The 17,996-nt window shown below is 47.9% G+C and overlaps 2 protein-coding genes across 7 annotated transcripts in view; one reads left to right on the forward strand and one right to left on the reverse strand.

Annotated features, from left to right (window-relative positions):
- Positions 1-2,882, forward strand: part of ZNF541 (zinc finger protein 541) — a 28,851-nt gene extending 25,969 nt beyond the window's left edge. For 4 of the 6 annotated variants that reach the window (XM_078380102.1, XM_020787253.3, XM_078380104.1 and 1 more), the window contains 3 exons: positions 92-273; positions 553-730; positions 2,672-2,882. In XM_078380102.1, the coding sequence (XP_078236228.1) occupies positions 92-273; positions 553-709 (339 nt within the window). In that variant the 3' untranslated portion in view covers positions 710-730; positions 2,672-2,882. Of the gene's footprint in view, positions 1-91; positions 274-552; positions 731-2,671 lie in introns of those variants that run through there. The other 2 variants (XR_013538428.1, XM_072979884.2) reach the window with 2 other exon arrangements.
- Positions 2,883-7,403: 4,521 nt separating this feature from the next.
- Positions 7,404-17,170, reverse strand: LOC110075759 (E3 SUMO-protein ligase ZBED1). The gene is made up of 3 exons (XM_020787278.3): positions 16,511-17,170; positions 12,582-12,738; positions 7,404-10,116 (listed from the first exon to the last, which is right to left on the reverse strand). The coding sequence occupies exons 1-3, from the start codon at positions 16,769-16,771 to the stop codon at positions 8,060-8,062; spliced, it is 2,475 nt and encodes an 824-aa protein (XP_020642937.3). The 5' UTR covers positions 16,772-17,170; the 3' UTR covers positions 7,404-8,059.
- Positions 17,171-17,996: the final 826 nt, after the last annotated feature.

The raw sequence follows: 17,996 nt of genomic DNA on the forward strand, positions 1-17,996 counted from the left end.
CTTTCCATACATTGCCCGGAGGGCATTTGCTATTAGTTGGCTCATAAAGTAAAACACAACAATTAAAACACAAATATTTCATGCTTTGCAGATTGCGTGCAGTCCAAAGAAAAGGCACTGTCCCCCGCCTAAACAGGAGAACAATGTAAAGCCCAGGAATTACAAAAAAACAGCACAGAGCACCTTCAGTCCAGCCAGCAGCCAGAAGGATACGGTAGATAGGCCCCGAAGCACAGGCAGTCAGGGTGTCTTCCCATGTAAAGAATGTACAAGGTAGCAGTTTATTCATCACAGTGATTTCTTGTTCCACTTTGACAGGTCTAGTTTATCCTTAACAAAGAAATTGCTCTTTCCATCTTCCCTTGGGATGGCTCACCGAGAATCTGGACTGTTTGTCGTTTTCTGTGTGCATTAGAGAAACCTAACCTTTTTTAAAAAAAAATTGTGTGAGAGGAGGGAGAATATATGCCTTTTTTACCTGACTCGGGATTCTATGTATGTCACTCACAAGTGCTGAAAAACTCTTGACGGTTATCTCCTGTCTGCATCTAGAGTGTTTGACAAGATAAAAAGCCGGAATGCTCACATGAAACGCCATCGCCTGCAGGAGCAGATGGAGCCGGCAATCAAGATTAAGTGGCCCACGAAGCACTTGAAAAACGAAGAGAAAAAGGAAGAAAGAAAGTCAGATGTTTTCCTTCAGTGGTAACTGGGAAAGCACCAATCCAGGGTGAGAATGCGGGTAAACCTGTTAGTGCTAGGAAAACAGATGAGATTAAAAGTGTGCTGCTTATATACCCTGCCCGGTAATGCTTAAAAGCACTCGCTTGGTGGTTTACAATCTTAAGTATGCAGACGACACATTGCCTCTATCCCAGTGAACTAGCTGGGTACTCTGTTTATCAGCCTCAGAAGGATGGAAAGCTGAATGAACGTCAGGCTAGCTACCTGGGATTCAGCCTGTGTGGTGAACAGTTTTGGGTGCAGTACAGCAGTGTGCCACTAGGGTCCTATTGATAAGAATAAAGTTATCCATCTTTCTTTCTGTCTGTCATCTGGGATCTGTTGATTCATTTGAACAGGGCCGAAATTAAGATTGCATGGAATATAGTCTGAATTTTCTAGCTCTACTATTGGTAGAGAACCTGAACGCTTAATAATGTCTATATCACCTGGCTTGGAGGGGTTGCAAACAGATTTTCCACTGCGCCTCCAAACTAATGCCCATTCCTAGCTTTTAAAGAGCAGAATGTTATGCTAAGAATGACGCTGCACTGCAGCCAAAAATGACACATCCATACCTGAATTTTCTCTAAATCTTTGTAATGATTTTACCTTAACTCAGCAGTCCCCAACCTTTTTAGCCCCGCGGATCGGCTGGGGAAAGCGGGGCACCCGCCTCTGCACATGCATGAAGGTGTGCTCATGCGCAGGCACAAAGGGTAGCGCATTGCTTGTGTGCATGCGCAAAGGGTGGTGCGGCGCTCTGGGCACTTGTGCACATGTGCAAAGGGGTGGGGGAGCGCTCACGTGGGTGCAGGCGCAAAAGGGCTGTGAGTGGGGGGGAGGTCTGTCTCCACGGCCTGGTCCAGCTCAGGCCACCGACCGGGGGTTGGGGACCTCTGCCTTAACACACAGTGAGTTGTGTCTGAAAACTGTACTTGACAGTGAGCAAAGTAAAGTTGGAGCAGGCAAGCTCCACGACAGTGTTTGAACATCATCGGCATGAGATGTCCACTGCCTTGTTTAAGCATTCTCTCTGGTGCTGGCAAAAATAGCTCAGTGGTTCAGGTCTCTCTGGCTGCAGAACCAGACGGAATTCGATTCCCCAACTCTGCATCCCTTGTTAGGGGCTGGACTTGATGATCCCTGGGGGTCCCTTCCAGCTCTGCTGTTCTAATGTGAGGATGATTTGCACCAGCAGTACACTTACTTCTTCATCATACTCTGTGATGTGTAACTAGTATGACTATGAAATTCACCGTGTGATGCAAGAAGCTTTTTATACAGAAAACGAAGGAGGATGTAATAACTTTAGAACTGCTGAGCTGGAAGGGACCTTATGGATCATCGGGTCCAGCCCCTCTCAAGGAGACCCAGTGGGGAATTGACCCCCCCCCCCAACCTCTGACTCCACCACCAGAGACCTAAGCCACTGAGCTATCCAGCAGTTCTTAGGGCGACACCTACATTTATTGGCTGCTTTTTCATTCTATCCCATATTACAAAATTCCCAGCAGGACAGCCAAATGGGTCTATTGCCACAGAACAACTAAGGGTATTGGAGCACTTTGAAATATAGCCCATTTATTATAGCATAATCTTTCTGCAGATGTAGCATGTTTCTGGGGTGGGGGGGTGGGAAGCTACAGCACCAATAAAACGTTTTCAGTTAGAGCATGTTTTGCTTTTAAAAAACAAAAACAAAACAGGATTATGGTATTCATTAGTTTACGCTTAAATTTAACACAGAAAAGGAGGTACAGGAGTTAATTGACTGCATTAAATTCCAATTATGCACAGTTGCAAGAGCCCTAAACGGTTGCCAGCAACAGTAAAATAGCATTTGCTCAATTATAGGGTTGCTTGTTCGTGGTTTTACTCAATTAAAGAGCTTGTCCACTGAAGCGTTGAGTAAACTTCATTCTCTCCATTCTGTTTTGTCTTCTAGGGTTCTGTAATTTTTTTGGGGGGGAGAGAGAAGAGATGACGGAATAGGCCAATCACTGAGAAATTGCCATTGCAGTTAGGATCTTTTTTGTGATTGACGTTCGTGCAGCTGCTTTTTGATTCACACTCTGGTACTACTGAAGTGATCTGCTTTATTGTGATTTTGTATGCTCTCACTGTGTTCCTTATTAAATTTTTAGTTCCACATCTGATGAAGTCCCTTCTTGCCTGAGTTTCTTATGCCATGGGATAAAGATAAAACGAACAAGGTCAGACAGTCAGTGTTCCGTTTTTCTTAATGCAGAGGATAGGGAACGACGGTAGATGGACGGGTCTCAGACCACGGGCTGTCCGGGCGTTCATCTTCCTGAGCCACTGCAGCCCTTTGGATAACTGGGCCTTTTGGGGCCAGAGCACATGAACCGCCACCTTTCCTAATCTGGAACCCTCCGGATGTGTTGCGCTAGAACCCCCTCACAGGCCAATCAGTGTGTATATTCTAGAAAAGAAAAAAACTTCTAGAGGAGTTCACATCAGAGCCGATGTATAAGAACCAAAACAAACAAACCTTAACTAAACTGTTTATTTCATCCACTGAATATGCTCTTCTCTCCAAGGTGCCCAGGTTTACCCTTTTTTAAAAGTACCATGCCTTGATGCGGTTTATTGCACCGTCGTGGCATTTAAAAGTTCCGACACAAAACAAGTTTGCCATCCTCTCTGTTTCTGTTGACTATTAATGCAGATCAGTCGCGTTCCGTAGGCTGCCGTCTCCCCACCTGACGTTGACTGGGTTCAGGCAGAGCGTGTTGTCACTGCTGATCTAGCTTCCTTGCGATCTCTTGCCCAGCCTGAGTCCAGTACCACATGGTTCTCATGATGGAGGCAGCACCGTTAGGGGAGGTTTCTCAGGAGTGAGCCAAAAATCAGATCAGCTCCATAGCCAAAGTGAAGCAGGCCACGCCATGACTCGTGAGAATAGGCCAGCATTCATCCATCCAAGAGAGACTTTATTGCTTATAACCACGGGATGTTGAAATTTGCCTTTTATCTACTTGGCTCAATGCATAGATCACAAATACCTAGTACTGAGCAGGATCTTCTTCATATACCATACATTGCCACAATCTCTGTGGCCTCACTCCCTCATTGCCACAGTTCTCTCCAAGCATTTATGCATTTTACTTGCATGTTTCATTGCACTTTCTTCCAGAAGGTTATGACGTAAACTTACAGATCCACCTGGTTTTCTGTGGCAAGCAAACATCTTTGCCAGGAAACCAGGCAGGCAATCTTTACAAAAATGAGGTTTGCCAATTACTTTCAAGGTGTAGTGTGGACAGCTAAGCTAACAACCCTTTGTTGGATGTGACTACTTCTGAATGTTTGTGAATAGTTACAGCTCAAACAGAAATGGCTATGCTTTCCTTCATCTCCGTTTAATTGACTATTTAGCCACTTAGTTTAATCTTAAGAAGCATCATACAGAAAACCCCTATGATAGCACCTTTTTGAAGAATCTGAAGGTAGTTATAAGTGAGAAGATTCAAAAGCCAGCTGTTTAAAAAGTAGTTTTCCTTCATCACAGCTGAGAATACAGATTATAGCGTGTTGTTATCTATTGTAGTCACACATTTAGCTCCAAAATAGCTTTCAAATGGAAGCAAACACAGCATTTTTACTACAGTGGAAGTCCTATATTTAAAAAATAAATAAATTTGCTGCCTATTAATTTACAGTAATGTCTCCCTAAGTAACAGACTGGGATTATACAGTAGTAAAACACATTATTAACCCTGCATTTCTCCGTAGTGGAACAGTTATTTGATACTGAACCAAGCACGTAGGAAGTAAACCCAATGGCCTGGAAGTTGAGCCATGGCAACTAGACTTCTTTCACTGCTCATCCAAGTAGCTTCTTCAGTCTGAGGAGAGTTGGTAGGAGACCCCTTGGTTGGTTTCACTCCCCTCCCCCCCGGTCTGAATAGGTGTGTATGTTTCATCCCTCTCCAGAAAGATCAGGACCACACACACACTAGAAGAGACCACTATTAGCAACTCATGACAATGGGTGGCGAAGGACTGCAGAGGTGGGATTATCCCTTACCCCCAGTTCTTTGTCCTAACGAGCCTATTCAGACCAGGAGGAAGTGAAACCAACGTGGAGGGTGTATCGGGGATCTCCCACCAACTCTCATAAGACTGAAGAAGCTCCTTGGATGAGTAGTGAAACATTTCAGCCATTATTCTCCAGATAACCTCACTTGGATGACTAAGAATCTTCACAGATAGACCCAACCATGTAGTGGCCTGAAATGATGCATTTGTAGAGGCAATGACACAGCTGGAAAGGCAGGGTTTTTGCGGGGGTTGGTTGGTTTGGGGGTCTATCTGACTTGGTCTATTACAAAACTTATTGGAAACTTGAGGTGGGATGGGACGTGGAGAGAGTCAAAACGAAGCCCTTTCCCTATTAATGTCAGCAGATCCAGATCTACTGAGGTGTAGGTACTATTCAGCCTTCCCGATGTTGGACTGCGGATCCCATCAGCCATAGCTAGCACAGCTAGTGGTGAGGGCTGCCAGAAGCTGCACCCCCAGGAACATCTGGAAACACCAACATTTGACTGCCCACGGTGAAACGGTGCTCCTTTCTGAATACCAACACAACTGGTTGGTTAAGTACAGTAATTGCCACTAGAGATGGGCACAAACCAGTTCGTAAAGAGGCAGCACAGCTGCTGCTCCCCTCCACCTCCTCAGCCAGTCCAGCCCCCGCTGGCTTGCTTTCCCCACCTCCTCGGCTGATCCAATCGCAAGCAAGAGCCCAGACTTCTCTGCCCTACCCTTTTCTCTAATTGGCAGATCAGCCCGGAGGGGAGGGGCAGAGAAGCCTGAGCTCTTGCCGGGACTGGAAGATCAGTTGAGGAGGGGCAGGAAACTAGCAAGCCGGGCTAATGGGTGAGGGGCTGATTGAACCAGAGGAGGGGGGGAGCGGCAGCATCCATGCTGCCACCTTCATGTACTGGGACGAACCAGTTTGCGCCCATCTCTAATCACCGCCCAAGCTCCACTGGCAACTCCTTCGCCTTTCCACAGCCCCCCACGTTCTTTTCACATGGTTCTGCTTGTTTATTTATATTCCATCTAGAGCTGAGCCGTGATGCTCCTTGTGACCTCCAACTTCCCACCTATTATCTTTGCCACGGCTGCTCTTTCTTAATTCTTCTAGAAAGCCGCAGGACGGTTATGAACACATAGGTCAGCAATGCATCGATATTTAGTCATGCTAACACTTAAGCTTGTGCAACTACCGGCAAAACAAGGCCCATGAGCCTCATTTAAAAGATCCCCAGAAGAGTATAATTCCCCCCCAGTCTTCAAATTATCTCTACTATTGACTCTTTTGTTGCTAAAGACACAAGGAAGCAGTTTTGTGCAATGACACATTTAAACATTTAGTGCAACTGCTAAGAGAATAGCTGACAAAAGAGAAAGCTCACAGTTTTCAGTTCTGCACAGTGGGATCAGTGCAAAAAAAAAAAGACTTAATGTTCACATTAGACAGATACCTATACTAAATGCTTTCATGATGTGCATTCCTTTTAAGAGCATGTTTTATTCTTAACTGCCATTTCAAATTGCCCACCCTGGCATCTATCTAAATTCAGGTGCATCTCTGAGAAGCATCAACTTGAAAGTCAAAAAAAAAAAAAAAAAGTATACTGCTAGCAGCTCTTCAACCCTGGACGTTCAGTCCACCTTCAGATCAAGGATTGGTTTGTGTGAACATAACAAAGAGTTTTGATTTGCCTATAAAGACCTTACATGATGAATCCTGGAGTGGTTTTCCTGTGTAGTAAGCACCACCCGCACAGGGACTTGATTTGTGAGCTTCATGTGCAAACACGGGGGCATTTTTGACCTTTGGAATCCTGTGGACAGGAGGGCAAGCAGAGCTTGGAAATTTTCCTCTTTTTTTTTTACACGACACTGGTCAGAATCTGCTGGCCAGCATCACTATTTCCAGAATCCCCTCCCTCCTCCAACCGACATGGAAACTGGCCATGCTGGCAGAGTGGGGGTGGTTCTGGGGGTTGCAGTTTCCCCCCAAAAAAGTATGTTTTCCAGGTTCTCTGGACATGAGTTAAGGGAACTGGAGATGTTTGCAGGAAGGGGTTGCTGCTAACTAGAGATGGGCACGAACTGGTTCGTCCCTCGCCAGGCCGGGCTGGCATGTTTTTTCCACCCCTCCTCAACTGATCTTCCAGTCCCGGCAAGAGCTCAGGCTTCTTTGCCTCTGCCATCTTGGCTGATCTGCTCTCGCTCCTGATTGGGAGATTAGCTGAAGAGGTGGAAAAAAGCCACTCGCCAAGCCCAGCGGCTGTTTGAGCCAGAGGAGGTGCGGGACGGGAGCAGCAGCACTTGCCACCTTTACGAATCAGAAGAAACTGGATCGTGCCCCTCTCTACTGCTAAGTCTCAAAGAGGTGAAGAAGAAGCTGCTATCAGACCCATGCCTTAAGTTCTTGGTGGAATTCTTGGAACCACTGAGTTGCCTACTGGACTCTCCGGGAGGTGGTCCCAAGTGAGACAAGGCGAGGGGCGGCCTCACCTCTCCAGGACCGCCGGGTCTTAGAAGCCAGAGGGCTACAAGGTTCTCCAGAAAAGTCTTCATTCCCAGCACAGGTGAGGAACTTCCCCCCCCCTCCAGATATCATCAGATCCCCCAAATCCAGTCCGTTGCAAACCTGTTTAATTTGTGGCCAAGGAAGGTAAGAATCTACATGCTTCTAAGCCAAGAGGGCTGGGGAGGCCGGGGGGTTACCTATCATCCTTTAGTGAAAAGGGTCTCATAGGAATCTTCAAGGTGGACGAAAACACACACATACAAAGCGCAACACACTTGACCCACCAAGATCTGTAGACTCTGAAATAATTTCTATATGCCTTCCCTATCTACGTCCTTGCTGAGATAAATAGGTGCGTAGGTCTATAGTTCCCCTTTTAGGTTTTGACGGATCCTCAAGATGTCTGCGTGTCTTCTAGAGATTCCCTTGTTCCTTTCCAAAATGCAAACACCAGACACCGTCCCCACTCCCCTGAGACCTCCTTCCGCTCATGCATCGCTTCCAAGGGAGAAAATGAATCTTGCTGAGAAAATAATCCACCACTACAACCCAAGACATGATGGTCTGTATAGTGTAGACAGCAAACTTGCTTTTTCGTTAGCATACAAGGTCAGATTCTGATCTACGACTATGCGGAAGGAGCCGGCAGTCCAGCGGTCTGTTTGACTCTGCAGCCCCTCTCTCCGCGCTCCGAAGTCTTACAGACCCCCACTTGAACGGAGAGGGTGGTTTTGTCGGTTCGTTCCACAACCCCGCTCTTCAGTACTGGTTGTGCACCGTTTTACTCAGGCTCTCGTTCCCATTTCTCATGGATTCTAAGAAATCGAAGTTTTGGTGCAAAAAGAGGATTTGGTCCAGATTTTCAGGGGCGAGGACGCCCCTCCGGTGCTCCAGGGCACTCTCGCTGGCGGCGAAAGCCTGATCGGGCGGCACGACCGTCGCCGGGATGGCCAGATACTGCCGGGCTAACCTGGCTACGGAAGGAAAGCGGTGCTCGTTATTCTTCCACCAGTCCAAAGGGTTGGTGCTCCGCTTGCAGAGCGGCTCCACAATGTAGTTCTCCAGCTGTTGATGGATCTCGGGCATGCTCTCCGTCGGGTCTTTCCCCAAAAGGATGTCGTACATGCTCTGGGACTGCCCGCTCGGACCTCTTTCCTTATGGGCCGAAAGCTGGCCGGCCGCATCCCCTCCGACCTCCGCTTTGTAATCGGCATTCGGCACCCAGAACTGGTTGGCCAGTGGGGACGGGTGGTTGAAGAACTGGGACAACATGCTCTTGATTTTCTTGTGCAGCTCGCTCCGGAGGCTGGGGCTCAGGAACCGCATTTCCTTGAAACGGGGGTCTAAGAAGGAGGCGACCACGGCGGGGCTCTCCAGCAGCTTCTCATCATCTAGGATCCCCCAGCGCTGGGTGAGCTCGGTCCTGATGTTGTTCACCACCACGGTCTTGATGATGCCGCTCGCTTCTTCCGATTGCTGACCGATGGCGGTGACGATCCCGTGGATGCAGGGCATCAGAGAAGAGATGGAGAAGTTCTGCTCCTCCCTCAAGAAGGACGTGGCGATCTTAAGCGTCCTCATGACGGGGACCAGGTCCTGCAAGAGCTTCCACTGGTGGTCGGCCAAGTTCTGGACCACGGATGTTCCCTTGGGGTGTTCCTCCAAGACGGACATGATGGCCCACTTGAGGTCCAGGAGGCATTCGCACATCTCAATGGTGGTTATCCACCGAGCCCCAGTGTCCATCACCAGCTTCAGCTTAGTCTTGTTAATGGCTTCCAGTTTGCTGTTGAGGGAACAGGTGGCTTTTGCGTCCTGCTGGAAGTAGCAGACGATGCTCCGGGCGGCGCTCAGGGCCTCCTGCACCTGCTCCACCTCCAGCCCTGCCTTGACGCACAGATGCAGCAGGTGGGCGGCGCAGCAGAGGCTGGTCCAGCCATAGACGCCTTTGAGTTGGGACGCGTTCGCCTCCATATCCTGGAGGCTGTCGTGCATCACGCAGAAGACAGATTTATTGGACAACCCAAAGTCCGTCAGGACCGAGTAGAGCCGGTCTCCCAAGTGGCTCTCGGCTTTGTTCTCGTGCACCTGCTGGGTCTCCAAGATGCACCTGGCCCGCCGCCACTCCCCGTCGATAAAATGGGTCATGATGGTCAAGTAGGTCTGGTTGGGTTGAGACAGCCAGAACTCAGCACAGATCACAATGGACTGGGCGGTTTGCAGGTAATGTTCTAGGTGCTGCTTGACCACGTTGTAGCGGTGCCACAGCATGCTCGAGAGCTGCATCGGAGACGGGAGAATAAAACTCGGTTCTAGGTAGCCAATGAGGAGGCCAAAGCCTTTGTCTTTCACGACCGAGAGGGGATGGAGATCCCGAAAAATCATTTCTAGCACCAGCTCCAAGATCACGTCCGTCCTGGGTTCCGGGCAAGGCCCAGAGTGGTACTGATTGTTGCTTTCGGGAGTCAGCTGGCGGGCCCGCTTTATGGCGCTCTCCTGAGCCGCGTAGTCTGGCTCCGAAACCTGGTCATCCTTCAGCTGCGAGAGCAAGGTGTCGCGGATGCTGTGCTTCCTCACCAGATGTTCCCTCATGGTCGTGGTGCTGTTGTGGAAGGACAGCTGCTTTTTGCACACGTTGCACTCCACGTAGGCATCGCCCAGCTTGGTGTAATAGTTCCATACTTTGGATTTGCGGCGATCGACGTAGAGAGAGGTGCTGGTGCCGTCGTGGCCACTGCCTTTCTCGCGCCGCCTCCTGGTGCATGGGCCCAGGTTGGCTGGCATGGCACACGTGTTGAAGACCATCGAGATTTCCTCTGTCGGAAGGGAAGGGAAGACCAGTAACTCCACAATATGCTCCTAATTCAATGCAAAAATTACCAAGAGTTGGTGGAGACCCAACCACCTTGTGTGTTTTTTAAAATTTTTGATAAAGAGCTGGAACAGGCCCCTGTGGGTTCCATTCTTCCTTCCACCCAGCTCATCCATTATATTAGGATTAGAGAGGGGCGCGTACTGCTAGTTCGGCAGTTTGCGCCGGTTCGTTTATCGGTGCTTCAAAGCCCTGCCTCCTCCAGCAGCCGCCCATTCAGAGGCTGTACCTCAACTTCCCTGCCTCTGATTGGGTGCCCAACGGAGCAGGCGGGGCTTTGATGAGCAGAACACCTGTTCAGCTGATAAACAAACCATCTCTAATTCGTGCCCATCTCTAATTAGGAAGAGCCAATCATCTTATTTCTCTCTCTCTCTCTCTCTCTCTCTCTCTCTCTCTCTCTCTTAGGTCCCCAGCTCAAGGAATGGTGGACCAATCTGTCTAACGCCCTAGATTTTTATTGCATGTGCAGCTGGGACCTCTTGGAGAACTACATGTCTCCTCAAATAAACCTAAAACCTGCCTGACAGACTTTGAAACATAACCTTTTTTTGGAGGTTCTACCTGATGGCCTTCAAAGAGATGATCCAAAATATGTAACCGCACAAGGAATCCCATGAATAAACAAACAGGAGGGGCAGAAGACACTTTTAGAAACCATCCTTTCTGGGCAAGAGGCTCATCAAAAGAACCCCTCAGACTGCTTGGAAGCTTTACAATGGTCAGTAAACAGACTTTTCAGGAACCTTTAAACTCTTGGTGACTGAGCCATTTAGCCGCTGTAAATAGCCCTGGACTGCAGTCTTTGGACACGCGTCAGGGCCGCAGTGACAGAAGGTCGGACACTAGATAAGGTAATGTTTAATAACTCTTTCCACATAGCCGGCACATGGCAGAACTTCTTTCTTTCTTTGCATCCTAGAATTGTAAGAAAGTGGGCACCAGCGAAAGATCAAATCGGGTTCCCTTCTCGCTGCCTGCTTGTCCAAAACTTTGGGGAGTGGATAGGGCAGTACATAACACACCCCTGTTCCACGACTCTCAAAACATCCGTGGCTGGTGTCTGAGCAAAATGACCCATCAATGAACAAAGCATCTGGATCCACAGGTGCAATCTTCACAGTAGGTGAGAGAGAAATGGCTCGTTCTTATCATGGGTGCTTCCCCATAGCTTATTATTTATTTATTTATTTATTATTTTATTTATATCCCGCCTATCTAGTCGATAGACCACTCTCGGGCATGCTCTCCGTCACAGCTACCCAGTTCCATGATTATAATAAAGATGTTATTACATGGGCGGATGGTTATGGGGGACCTTCAGCCACGAGGTTCTGCACTTCCAGATTGACTGCTACCTTCCTTCGTACCCTACCAGAGAACAGATGAGGGCTGAATGGGGGGAATACTCTGTGGGTACCCTCATTCCCATAAGACTGCTGTTGTCTGTAGGAAATCAGCAATTTTTAATTAGGAGCTCCCCATCTTTGTCTGTTGTGCTACAGTCCAGCAATGCATTTCAGAGAATCAATGCTGGGCTAGGATGAAGGTCCCGACCAGTTCTCTTCCCCAGCATGCTCCCAAACAGCGTATTTCTTCGTTCAGGCTTAAATCTGAATATTTCACTGGATTTCTACCATGGGCAGTCAGCTTTCTAGGCCAGTGGTTTGCACCTTTTGGTGTCCGATCCCCCACCAGCCACTCTCTTGCAGAAACCTGGTTTTCGCATGGGTTCAAAACTGGACGTGTGCAGCTGTTGTGGTGTGTTTTGTTTTGTTTTGTTTTTGTTTTTTTGACTGCAACTCCCAGAATTCCTTCTACCTGGAGGATTCTGGGATTATAGTCCAAAAGCATGCATCTGCTCTCGTGTCGTAGAAACAAAAGCCCGCTTTACCCGGAGAGGAACTGGACAGGGCTTTAGACCTTCTGTTATAGTCATCCTTACATAGAAGGTTTAAAGAGATGAAATAGGGATAGATTTTTAAACCACTCCCCTTAGTAATTGAAAATTGTGCTGATGCCATTACTAATTATTATAGTAATTGTTAGTAATAATTACAAAATAACTGGTTAGCTAGCTCCATGGTTTAGATCTCCAGCTGCAGAGCCAGAGGTTGGGGGTTCGATTCCGCCACTGGGTCTTTCAGGAGACGAGCCAGCCTGGGTAGCCTTGGGCCAGCTGCCCACCGTCCCAGGGCTCCCCCTAGAGGAAGGGGATGGGAAACCACTTCTGCGTATGCTCTACCTAGAAAACCCCAGAAAGGGTTGCTATAAGGCAGAATTGATTTGAGGGTGTACAAATTATTATTAAGTATTACAAAACCCTGTGCACCACCTAGATAGTGCCTGCGTCCCGCCTTCCCATCGGCCAAATCACTGTTTTAGGCGGAAGGAAAGACATTTCCATACCTTGCACGGTCTGAGCGTAGGACGGAGTCAGTATAGGGAGAGCTCGCACCTCTATGATCTCCTCCTTAGGCTGAGCGTCTCCTTCGTTATCCTCAAGTTTGACACATCTCTGCAAAAACTCGCTGGCCCTTTTGGGCCTCACATCTTCCATTTCGGTCTTGGAGGGCGCATCAGAGGGGGGAGGAAGAAAGAAAGATTTACCGTAAGAAACGGGAATGGAGGAGCGCTGACCCACCGCAGCCGCTTCTGCCCTACGAAGGTTTACACGGGTGAATTGCCTTCACTTTGGCCCCGCGCTCCCTCGGAAACCTTTTCCTTGCAGGAGAAGGAGAGCAGAAAGTCCAGTCCTTGTCGGACTGCAGTTTTTAGGCGATAGAAATAAGGAATCAAGGAAGAAGTGACTACATGGCTTCTCCACATTCATTTTAAAAGGTTCTGCTTGGAAACCTCGGTTGACAATAAACGTCTACGGATTGTATGGCTTGCCTTTTTAAAATTACCAAACTGGAACGATCGTAGTTCGAGACGACAAAGCTCACCGGAAAAGACCACCATGAAAAAGTTCGAGGAGGAAGAAAACGGAGAAGAAGAGACTGAGATGGAAAAGGCCATCATGCCAGGAAAAGGGGGAGGTAGCAGGAAAAGAGGAAGATGAAATATGAGATAGGCTGACTCTCTACAGGAAGCCACAGGCTTGAGTTTAGAAGAGCTGTGTAGGGCAGCTGAGGACAAGACATTCTGAAGTTCACTCATTCAGAGGGTCACCATGAATCGGAGGCAACGTGACAGCACATCACAACAGCCACAAAAAGGAGGGTGGATTCCTGGAAGGTGGGACCCAAATAATTGACTTTCCCCAGCACTGCTTATAAGATGTTTGCTAGCTTGCATTCTGTCTAGCGACCTCCTCTTTGTAAGACAAAACAAAAACATGAAAAAGAGCAGTGTGATCCTTACACATTACAAAAGCAGGAGAATTAAGGCTGACTCACTACGAATTTTTAGAAACCTTCTCAAGAACCCATTCTTCTCTAATTTTGAAAGAGACCGCCTAGAAAACATGCCTGGCACAAACTACATGCACGCATGATGTTCACATTTCCAAGCATGTGCTGTGCAGACACGTCTTTCTGCTGCTTGGGAGTGACTCGGCTAAAAGGGCAGATTCTCCGGAGAGAGAGAGGACCTGCTTTGACGCAGCAGACAAAGGCGTTGGTTGCTTCATTGCCTCCGCCTTTCAAATGTCCCCAGCGTTCGGCTTCCCGAAAGGGAGGGGTCTTCAGGCTGCGGCAGCAAGAGCAACGAAGGGCAGGAACCAATGCTCCTGATGGTCTGTGCTCGCAGCCGAAAGCACTGTCGGAGAGCCGCGATTCGGGCAGCCTTTCTTTTGGGGCGCCCGACTTCAGCAGGAGTCTGAAGCTTAAGTCCCGAAGGACCAATGGTCAAACAAAGCAAGGCTCGCTGGCAAATTAGGTTGGGTGAGAAAACCTCCTGAAAAAGCTTCAATCAGATGACGACCGAATTCTGCCTGTAATGTTTGTTCATGCTCAGAGACTGGCATCTGAATGAACAATGTATGACAGAAGGCCGCCCCCCCACCCCCGCATTGATGGGGAAAATCCATTTCTCACTATTTTCCTACACCTGCCTGACCCCAGAATCTCTCCCTAAAGAACCTCCAATTCTCATCCTCTGTATTATGTGTTTTTTGTGTTTTCAACTTCAGGATGTGCTTTCCTTTGGGCGCTGGCTCATTCAGCAGCCTCTGTTGGGAAGCCCCTTTGTGCTAAGTCATTCCTCACCGTTCTCCAGGTTTTCAGGTGCGTTTTCCCCCATGGAGATATTTTGAAATGTAATTTTGCACCACCCTGGCCTTGCAGAAGCCATCCCCTACGTCAGACAAGTGGGTGGTCCACTCAGTTGACCTTAAGCAGCACCTCCCATTTCTTGATGCCACCACCGACCTCAACAGGACTTCGGCGTGGAACGCAAGGAGTGGGCAGATCCTCTCCTGGCTAAATCAGCACAAAGATCGGTCCTTAGGGAGGAAAAGATCTCAGGCTGGCAGATCAGTCACTCACAAGCAAGCACTACACTGGTGGGGCTTCTGGAAACCACCAAGTCGGAGAAGCACAGGTCAAAAATCCAGGTGGTTTTGTCCAGAATTTGAAAACGTTACATTTCTGGACCACAATCCCCATGTTTTCTCAGACCTTCCAATGACTGGCCCCAAGGCTGCAGTCTGTGTCTTGGGGAGGTCCCACGAGAGAGAGAGAGAGAGAGAGAGAGAGAGAGAGAGAGAGAGAGAGAGAGAGAGAGAGAGAGAGAGAGAGAGAGAGAGAGAGAGAGAGAGAGAGAGACACACACACACACACACACACACACACACACACACACACACACACACACACACACACACACACACACACACACACACACACACACACACACTTTTCCAACTGGGAATACACAACATCCACTGCTCTTGCTTCTCTCTTAGACTGTTAGGAACACTGGCACAGATCCTGTGTCCCCTTCCTGGACTGATGATGGTCACTGGCAGAAAGGGGATGCCCACAAAAGCAGTTTACACCTGTTCGTAAATGAGACGATTCTCCACCTCGCCCACTTTTCCAGCAGCAAAAGGTCTTCCTTCCGGTGACTGGCGACCAGCTCCTCCGCTGGAAGGTGGAGATATTTGTACCCCAGGTTTCCAGCTGGTCTTACAATAAATAAATTTGCCTAACACAAACGATGCCTGTGGCATTTTGGGCCGGCACACTGGACACACTTCCTACAGGCTTATCCCCATTCAAAGCAGTGGGGCTTGAGAAAATATGCTTAGGGCTGCTCTGTTAATGTTTGCAACCATTAATATTAAAAAATATATTTCAATTACAACACGCCAGCTTTTAAATTGGGGGTCACATTCCCCGGTGCTTCACTCTTTTTATTTATTTATTTTGCAGTAAAAAGAAGAAAAGCAAAATGTATTTCACATAGTTATCTCTAGCATTAACCGTTTTTTTTAAACAATAGGAATGTGAAATTTTAATTAATGAAGCATGCTATTCACTCAATGCAAGCTTGCAGCCTTACACGTAACATGATGTAGCATCGGAAGAGGGCCAGGGGCTCTATTGCCATCCATCTTTCACACTCCAGGGGCGCTTCCCAATCGTGGGTCCCCAGCACTACTCATTAAATGGCATTTTGCAGTTATTCCATTCCAACCACCCAGCAGACTTTGGGTGGCAGGTTAGAGAAAATAGATGCAGCCACAGCGGGAAGCTTAGAAATGAGAAAATGTCCTTGTGTGGAAGACTGCAAAATCCTCTGAATAAGGTTGGGCCTCCTTAGGAAGCACCCGAGGAATGATTGCAAGAGGGGGGAGGATTATCTATAAGAAAGCAGAATCTTAAAAGGTAGCTTTGGAGAGAAAAGACTGTATGCACAGCACATACATGGATACAAATACATATACACTTAGGAGATAAGGAAAGACACATCATCAAGGCGATACATGAAAAGATGCTGCAAAATATATGAATTTCTGTAGGGGGAAGATATAAAAGGTCATGCACCTAAGAACAGGTGCTTCTTAGCCCCACCGGACACTCAAGTGCGACTGTGTTTCAGTTTAGGTCATCCCACGGAATCTGGGGGACCAGAAAGGCAGGCTCATCTTTTGCAGATCTATTTTATTTCTCCCCAGAACCGCCGCTTCCGCCTCTCTGTCCTTTTAACCACACATAACACTCCCAGGCACCCGAAACCTGTAACTGTTAAGGAGCAGAAGCACCCTTTGAGAAAGTGGAACGGGGGGGGGGGGGGAAGTGGGGGAGAAAAACAGGGAAAACATGCAAGCAGAATGGACTTCCCTCTGTCCATAAGTATATATATAGAGAGAGATCTGATCTGATACTCACTCCTTTGTTATCCTGAGCATCGCGCAGCCTCAGCTGTTTGCAGTCCCTCACAGCTCCTGGCGCAGCAAAATGGGAATTACAGGCTAACCCTTGTTCGGGAAGTAATTCCTTCAGGGGTCCTCTGAAAAGTTCGCAGCAGGAGGAAAAACGTCCCTGGACTGCAAGATGATGCTGAAGAGACCATGGAAGCCAGCCCAGCTTGTGCCTTTTCAAAAACTGGATTTTTAGAAGCCTCGAGTGGCCAGAAGCACAGAAAGCCATAGATGATGAAGCCAGAGGCTGTTATTAGGGTTGCCATAGCTATGATTCTTCTTCTTCCCTTGCAAAGCACTTAAAATTTGCTAAGTGCTGTACTCAAATGAAAGATCAAATTCAGGTAATAATCCTTGAGCTGCAGAGCTGGAAGGGACCCTATGGGGTCATCAAGTCCAGTCCCTTTCAAGGAGGCACGGTGGGGAATCGAACTCCCAACCTTTAGCTCCGCAGCTAGATACCTAAATCACTGAGCGGTCCAGCAGTTCCTTACAATGAGATTCAGGGTGGACTTAATTCTGAAGCAGACTTGCACAGGACTATACAGCAAAACAGTCTTGGCCTGTCACAGCCAGATAGATCCAAAGCAAACATAGTGCGTCCTCGCCAATGTTGCTGGATTACAACTCCCATCATCCTCTTCATTGGCTGCAGATTAGGGCTGATGGGAACTGCAGTCTAGTTACATCTGAAGAGCTGGGCTGAGGGCTGCAATTTACCCTCACCCCTGGAATAAACGCTCTGCAAAAAGGAGGGTGGAAAGGATGGTGAGAGGAAAGGAGAGGGAGCAAACGCAGGGATCAAAATTACTTACATTACATCTCAGCAAAACTGCTTTTAATATTAACACGTTTATTAGTTATTTCTGCATTCAGCAACCAGACTCCCAACCATGTCTACTGCTATCCCAAAAATTCCCTTTGTTGACAATATTGTAAAGTCTAAAGCACTTTATTTTCCAAAGGTTCAGACTTGATTTGTTCCAGAACAGTGATTCCCTACCCTGGTCCCCAGATGTTCTTGGACTGCAACTCCCAGAAACCTTTACTGGGCTGGCAAGGATTTCTGGGCGTAGTAGTCCGAGAACATCTGGGGATCCACTGGTCTAGAACCATTCATTTGCCTTTTCGGCAGGCCATGGTGTTCTTAAACCTCTCTTCCACCACCCCATTTGAAATACACTGGTTTCCCCTCCCCAAAGATTTCTATTTAATTTTTTAGCGACTCAATAAAAGGTATTACTCTATCTCGCATTTGTGCCATTCCCCCCACCCATAACCTTCATTTTCCAGCTTTTATCATAAGGGGCATGACCTGAGCGTTCGCCTCCTGCCACACAGCCTTCCCTGATGTTTCCTCCCTTAGTCTCTTATTGCTAATTGCCGCCGGAGTAGAGCCATTGGGTTTATGGGATCTACCTGAGTGTTGACTTAGGAAACATTCAGTGGGTCTC

Source organism: Pogona vitticeps, chromosome 9 (genome assembly GCF_051106095.1).
Source record: "Pogona vitticeps strain Pit_001003342236 chromosome 9, PviZW2.1, whole genome shotgun sequence".
NCBI lineage: Eukaryota > Metazoa > Chordata > Lepidosauria > Squamata > Agamidae > Pogona > Pogona vitticeps.

Excerpts from the sequence above, each read along its gene's own strand:
- LOC110075759 (XM_020787278.3), bottom strand. The coding sequence starts at position 16,771 with ATGGCTTTCTGTGCTTCTGGCCACTCGAGGCTTCTAAAAATCCAGTTT. Across the intron at positions 12,739-16,510 it reads ATGCTCAGGATAACAAAGGA|ACCGAAATGGAAGATGTGAG; the intron begins GTGAGTATCAGA and ends GCGCCCTCCAAG. Across the intron at positions 10,117-12,581 it reads CTACGCTCAGACCGTGCAAG|AGGAAATCTCGATGGTCTTC; the intron begins GTATGGAAATGT and ends CCCTTCCGACAG.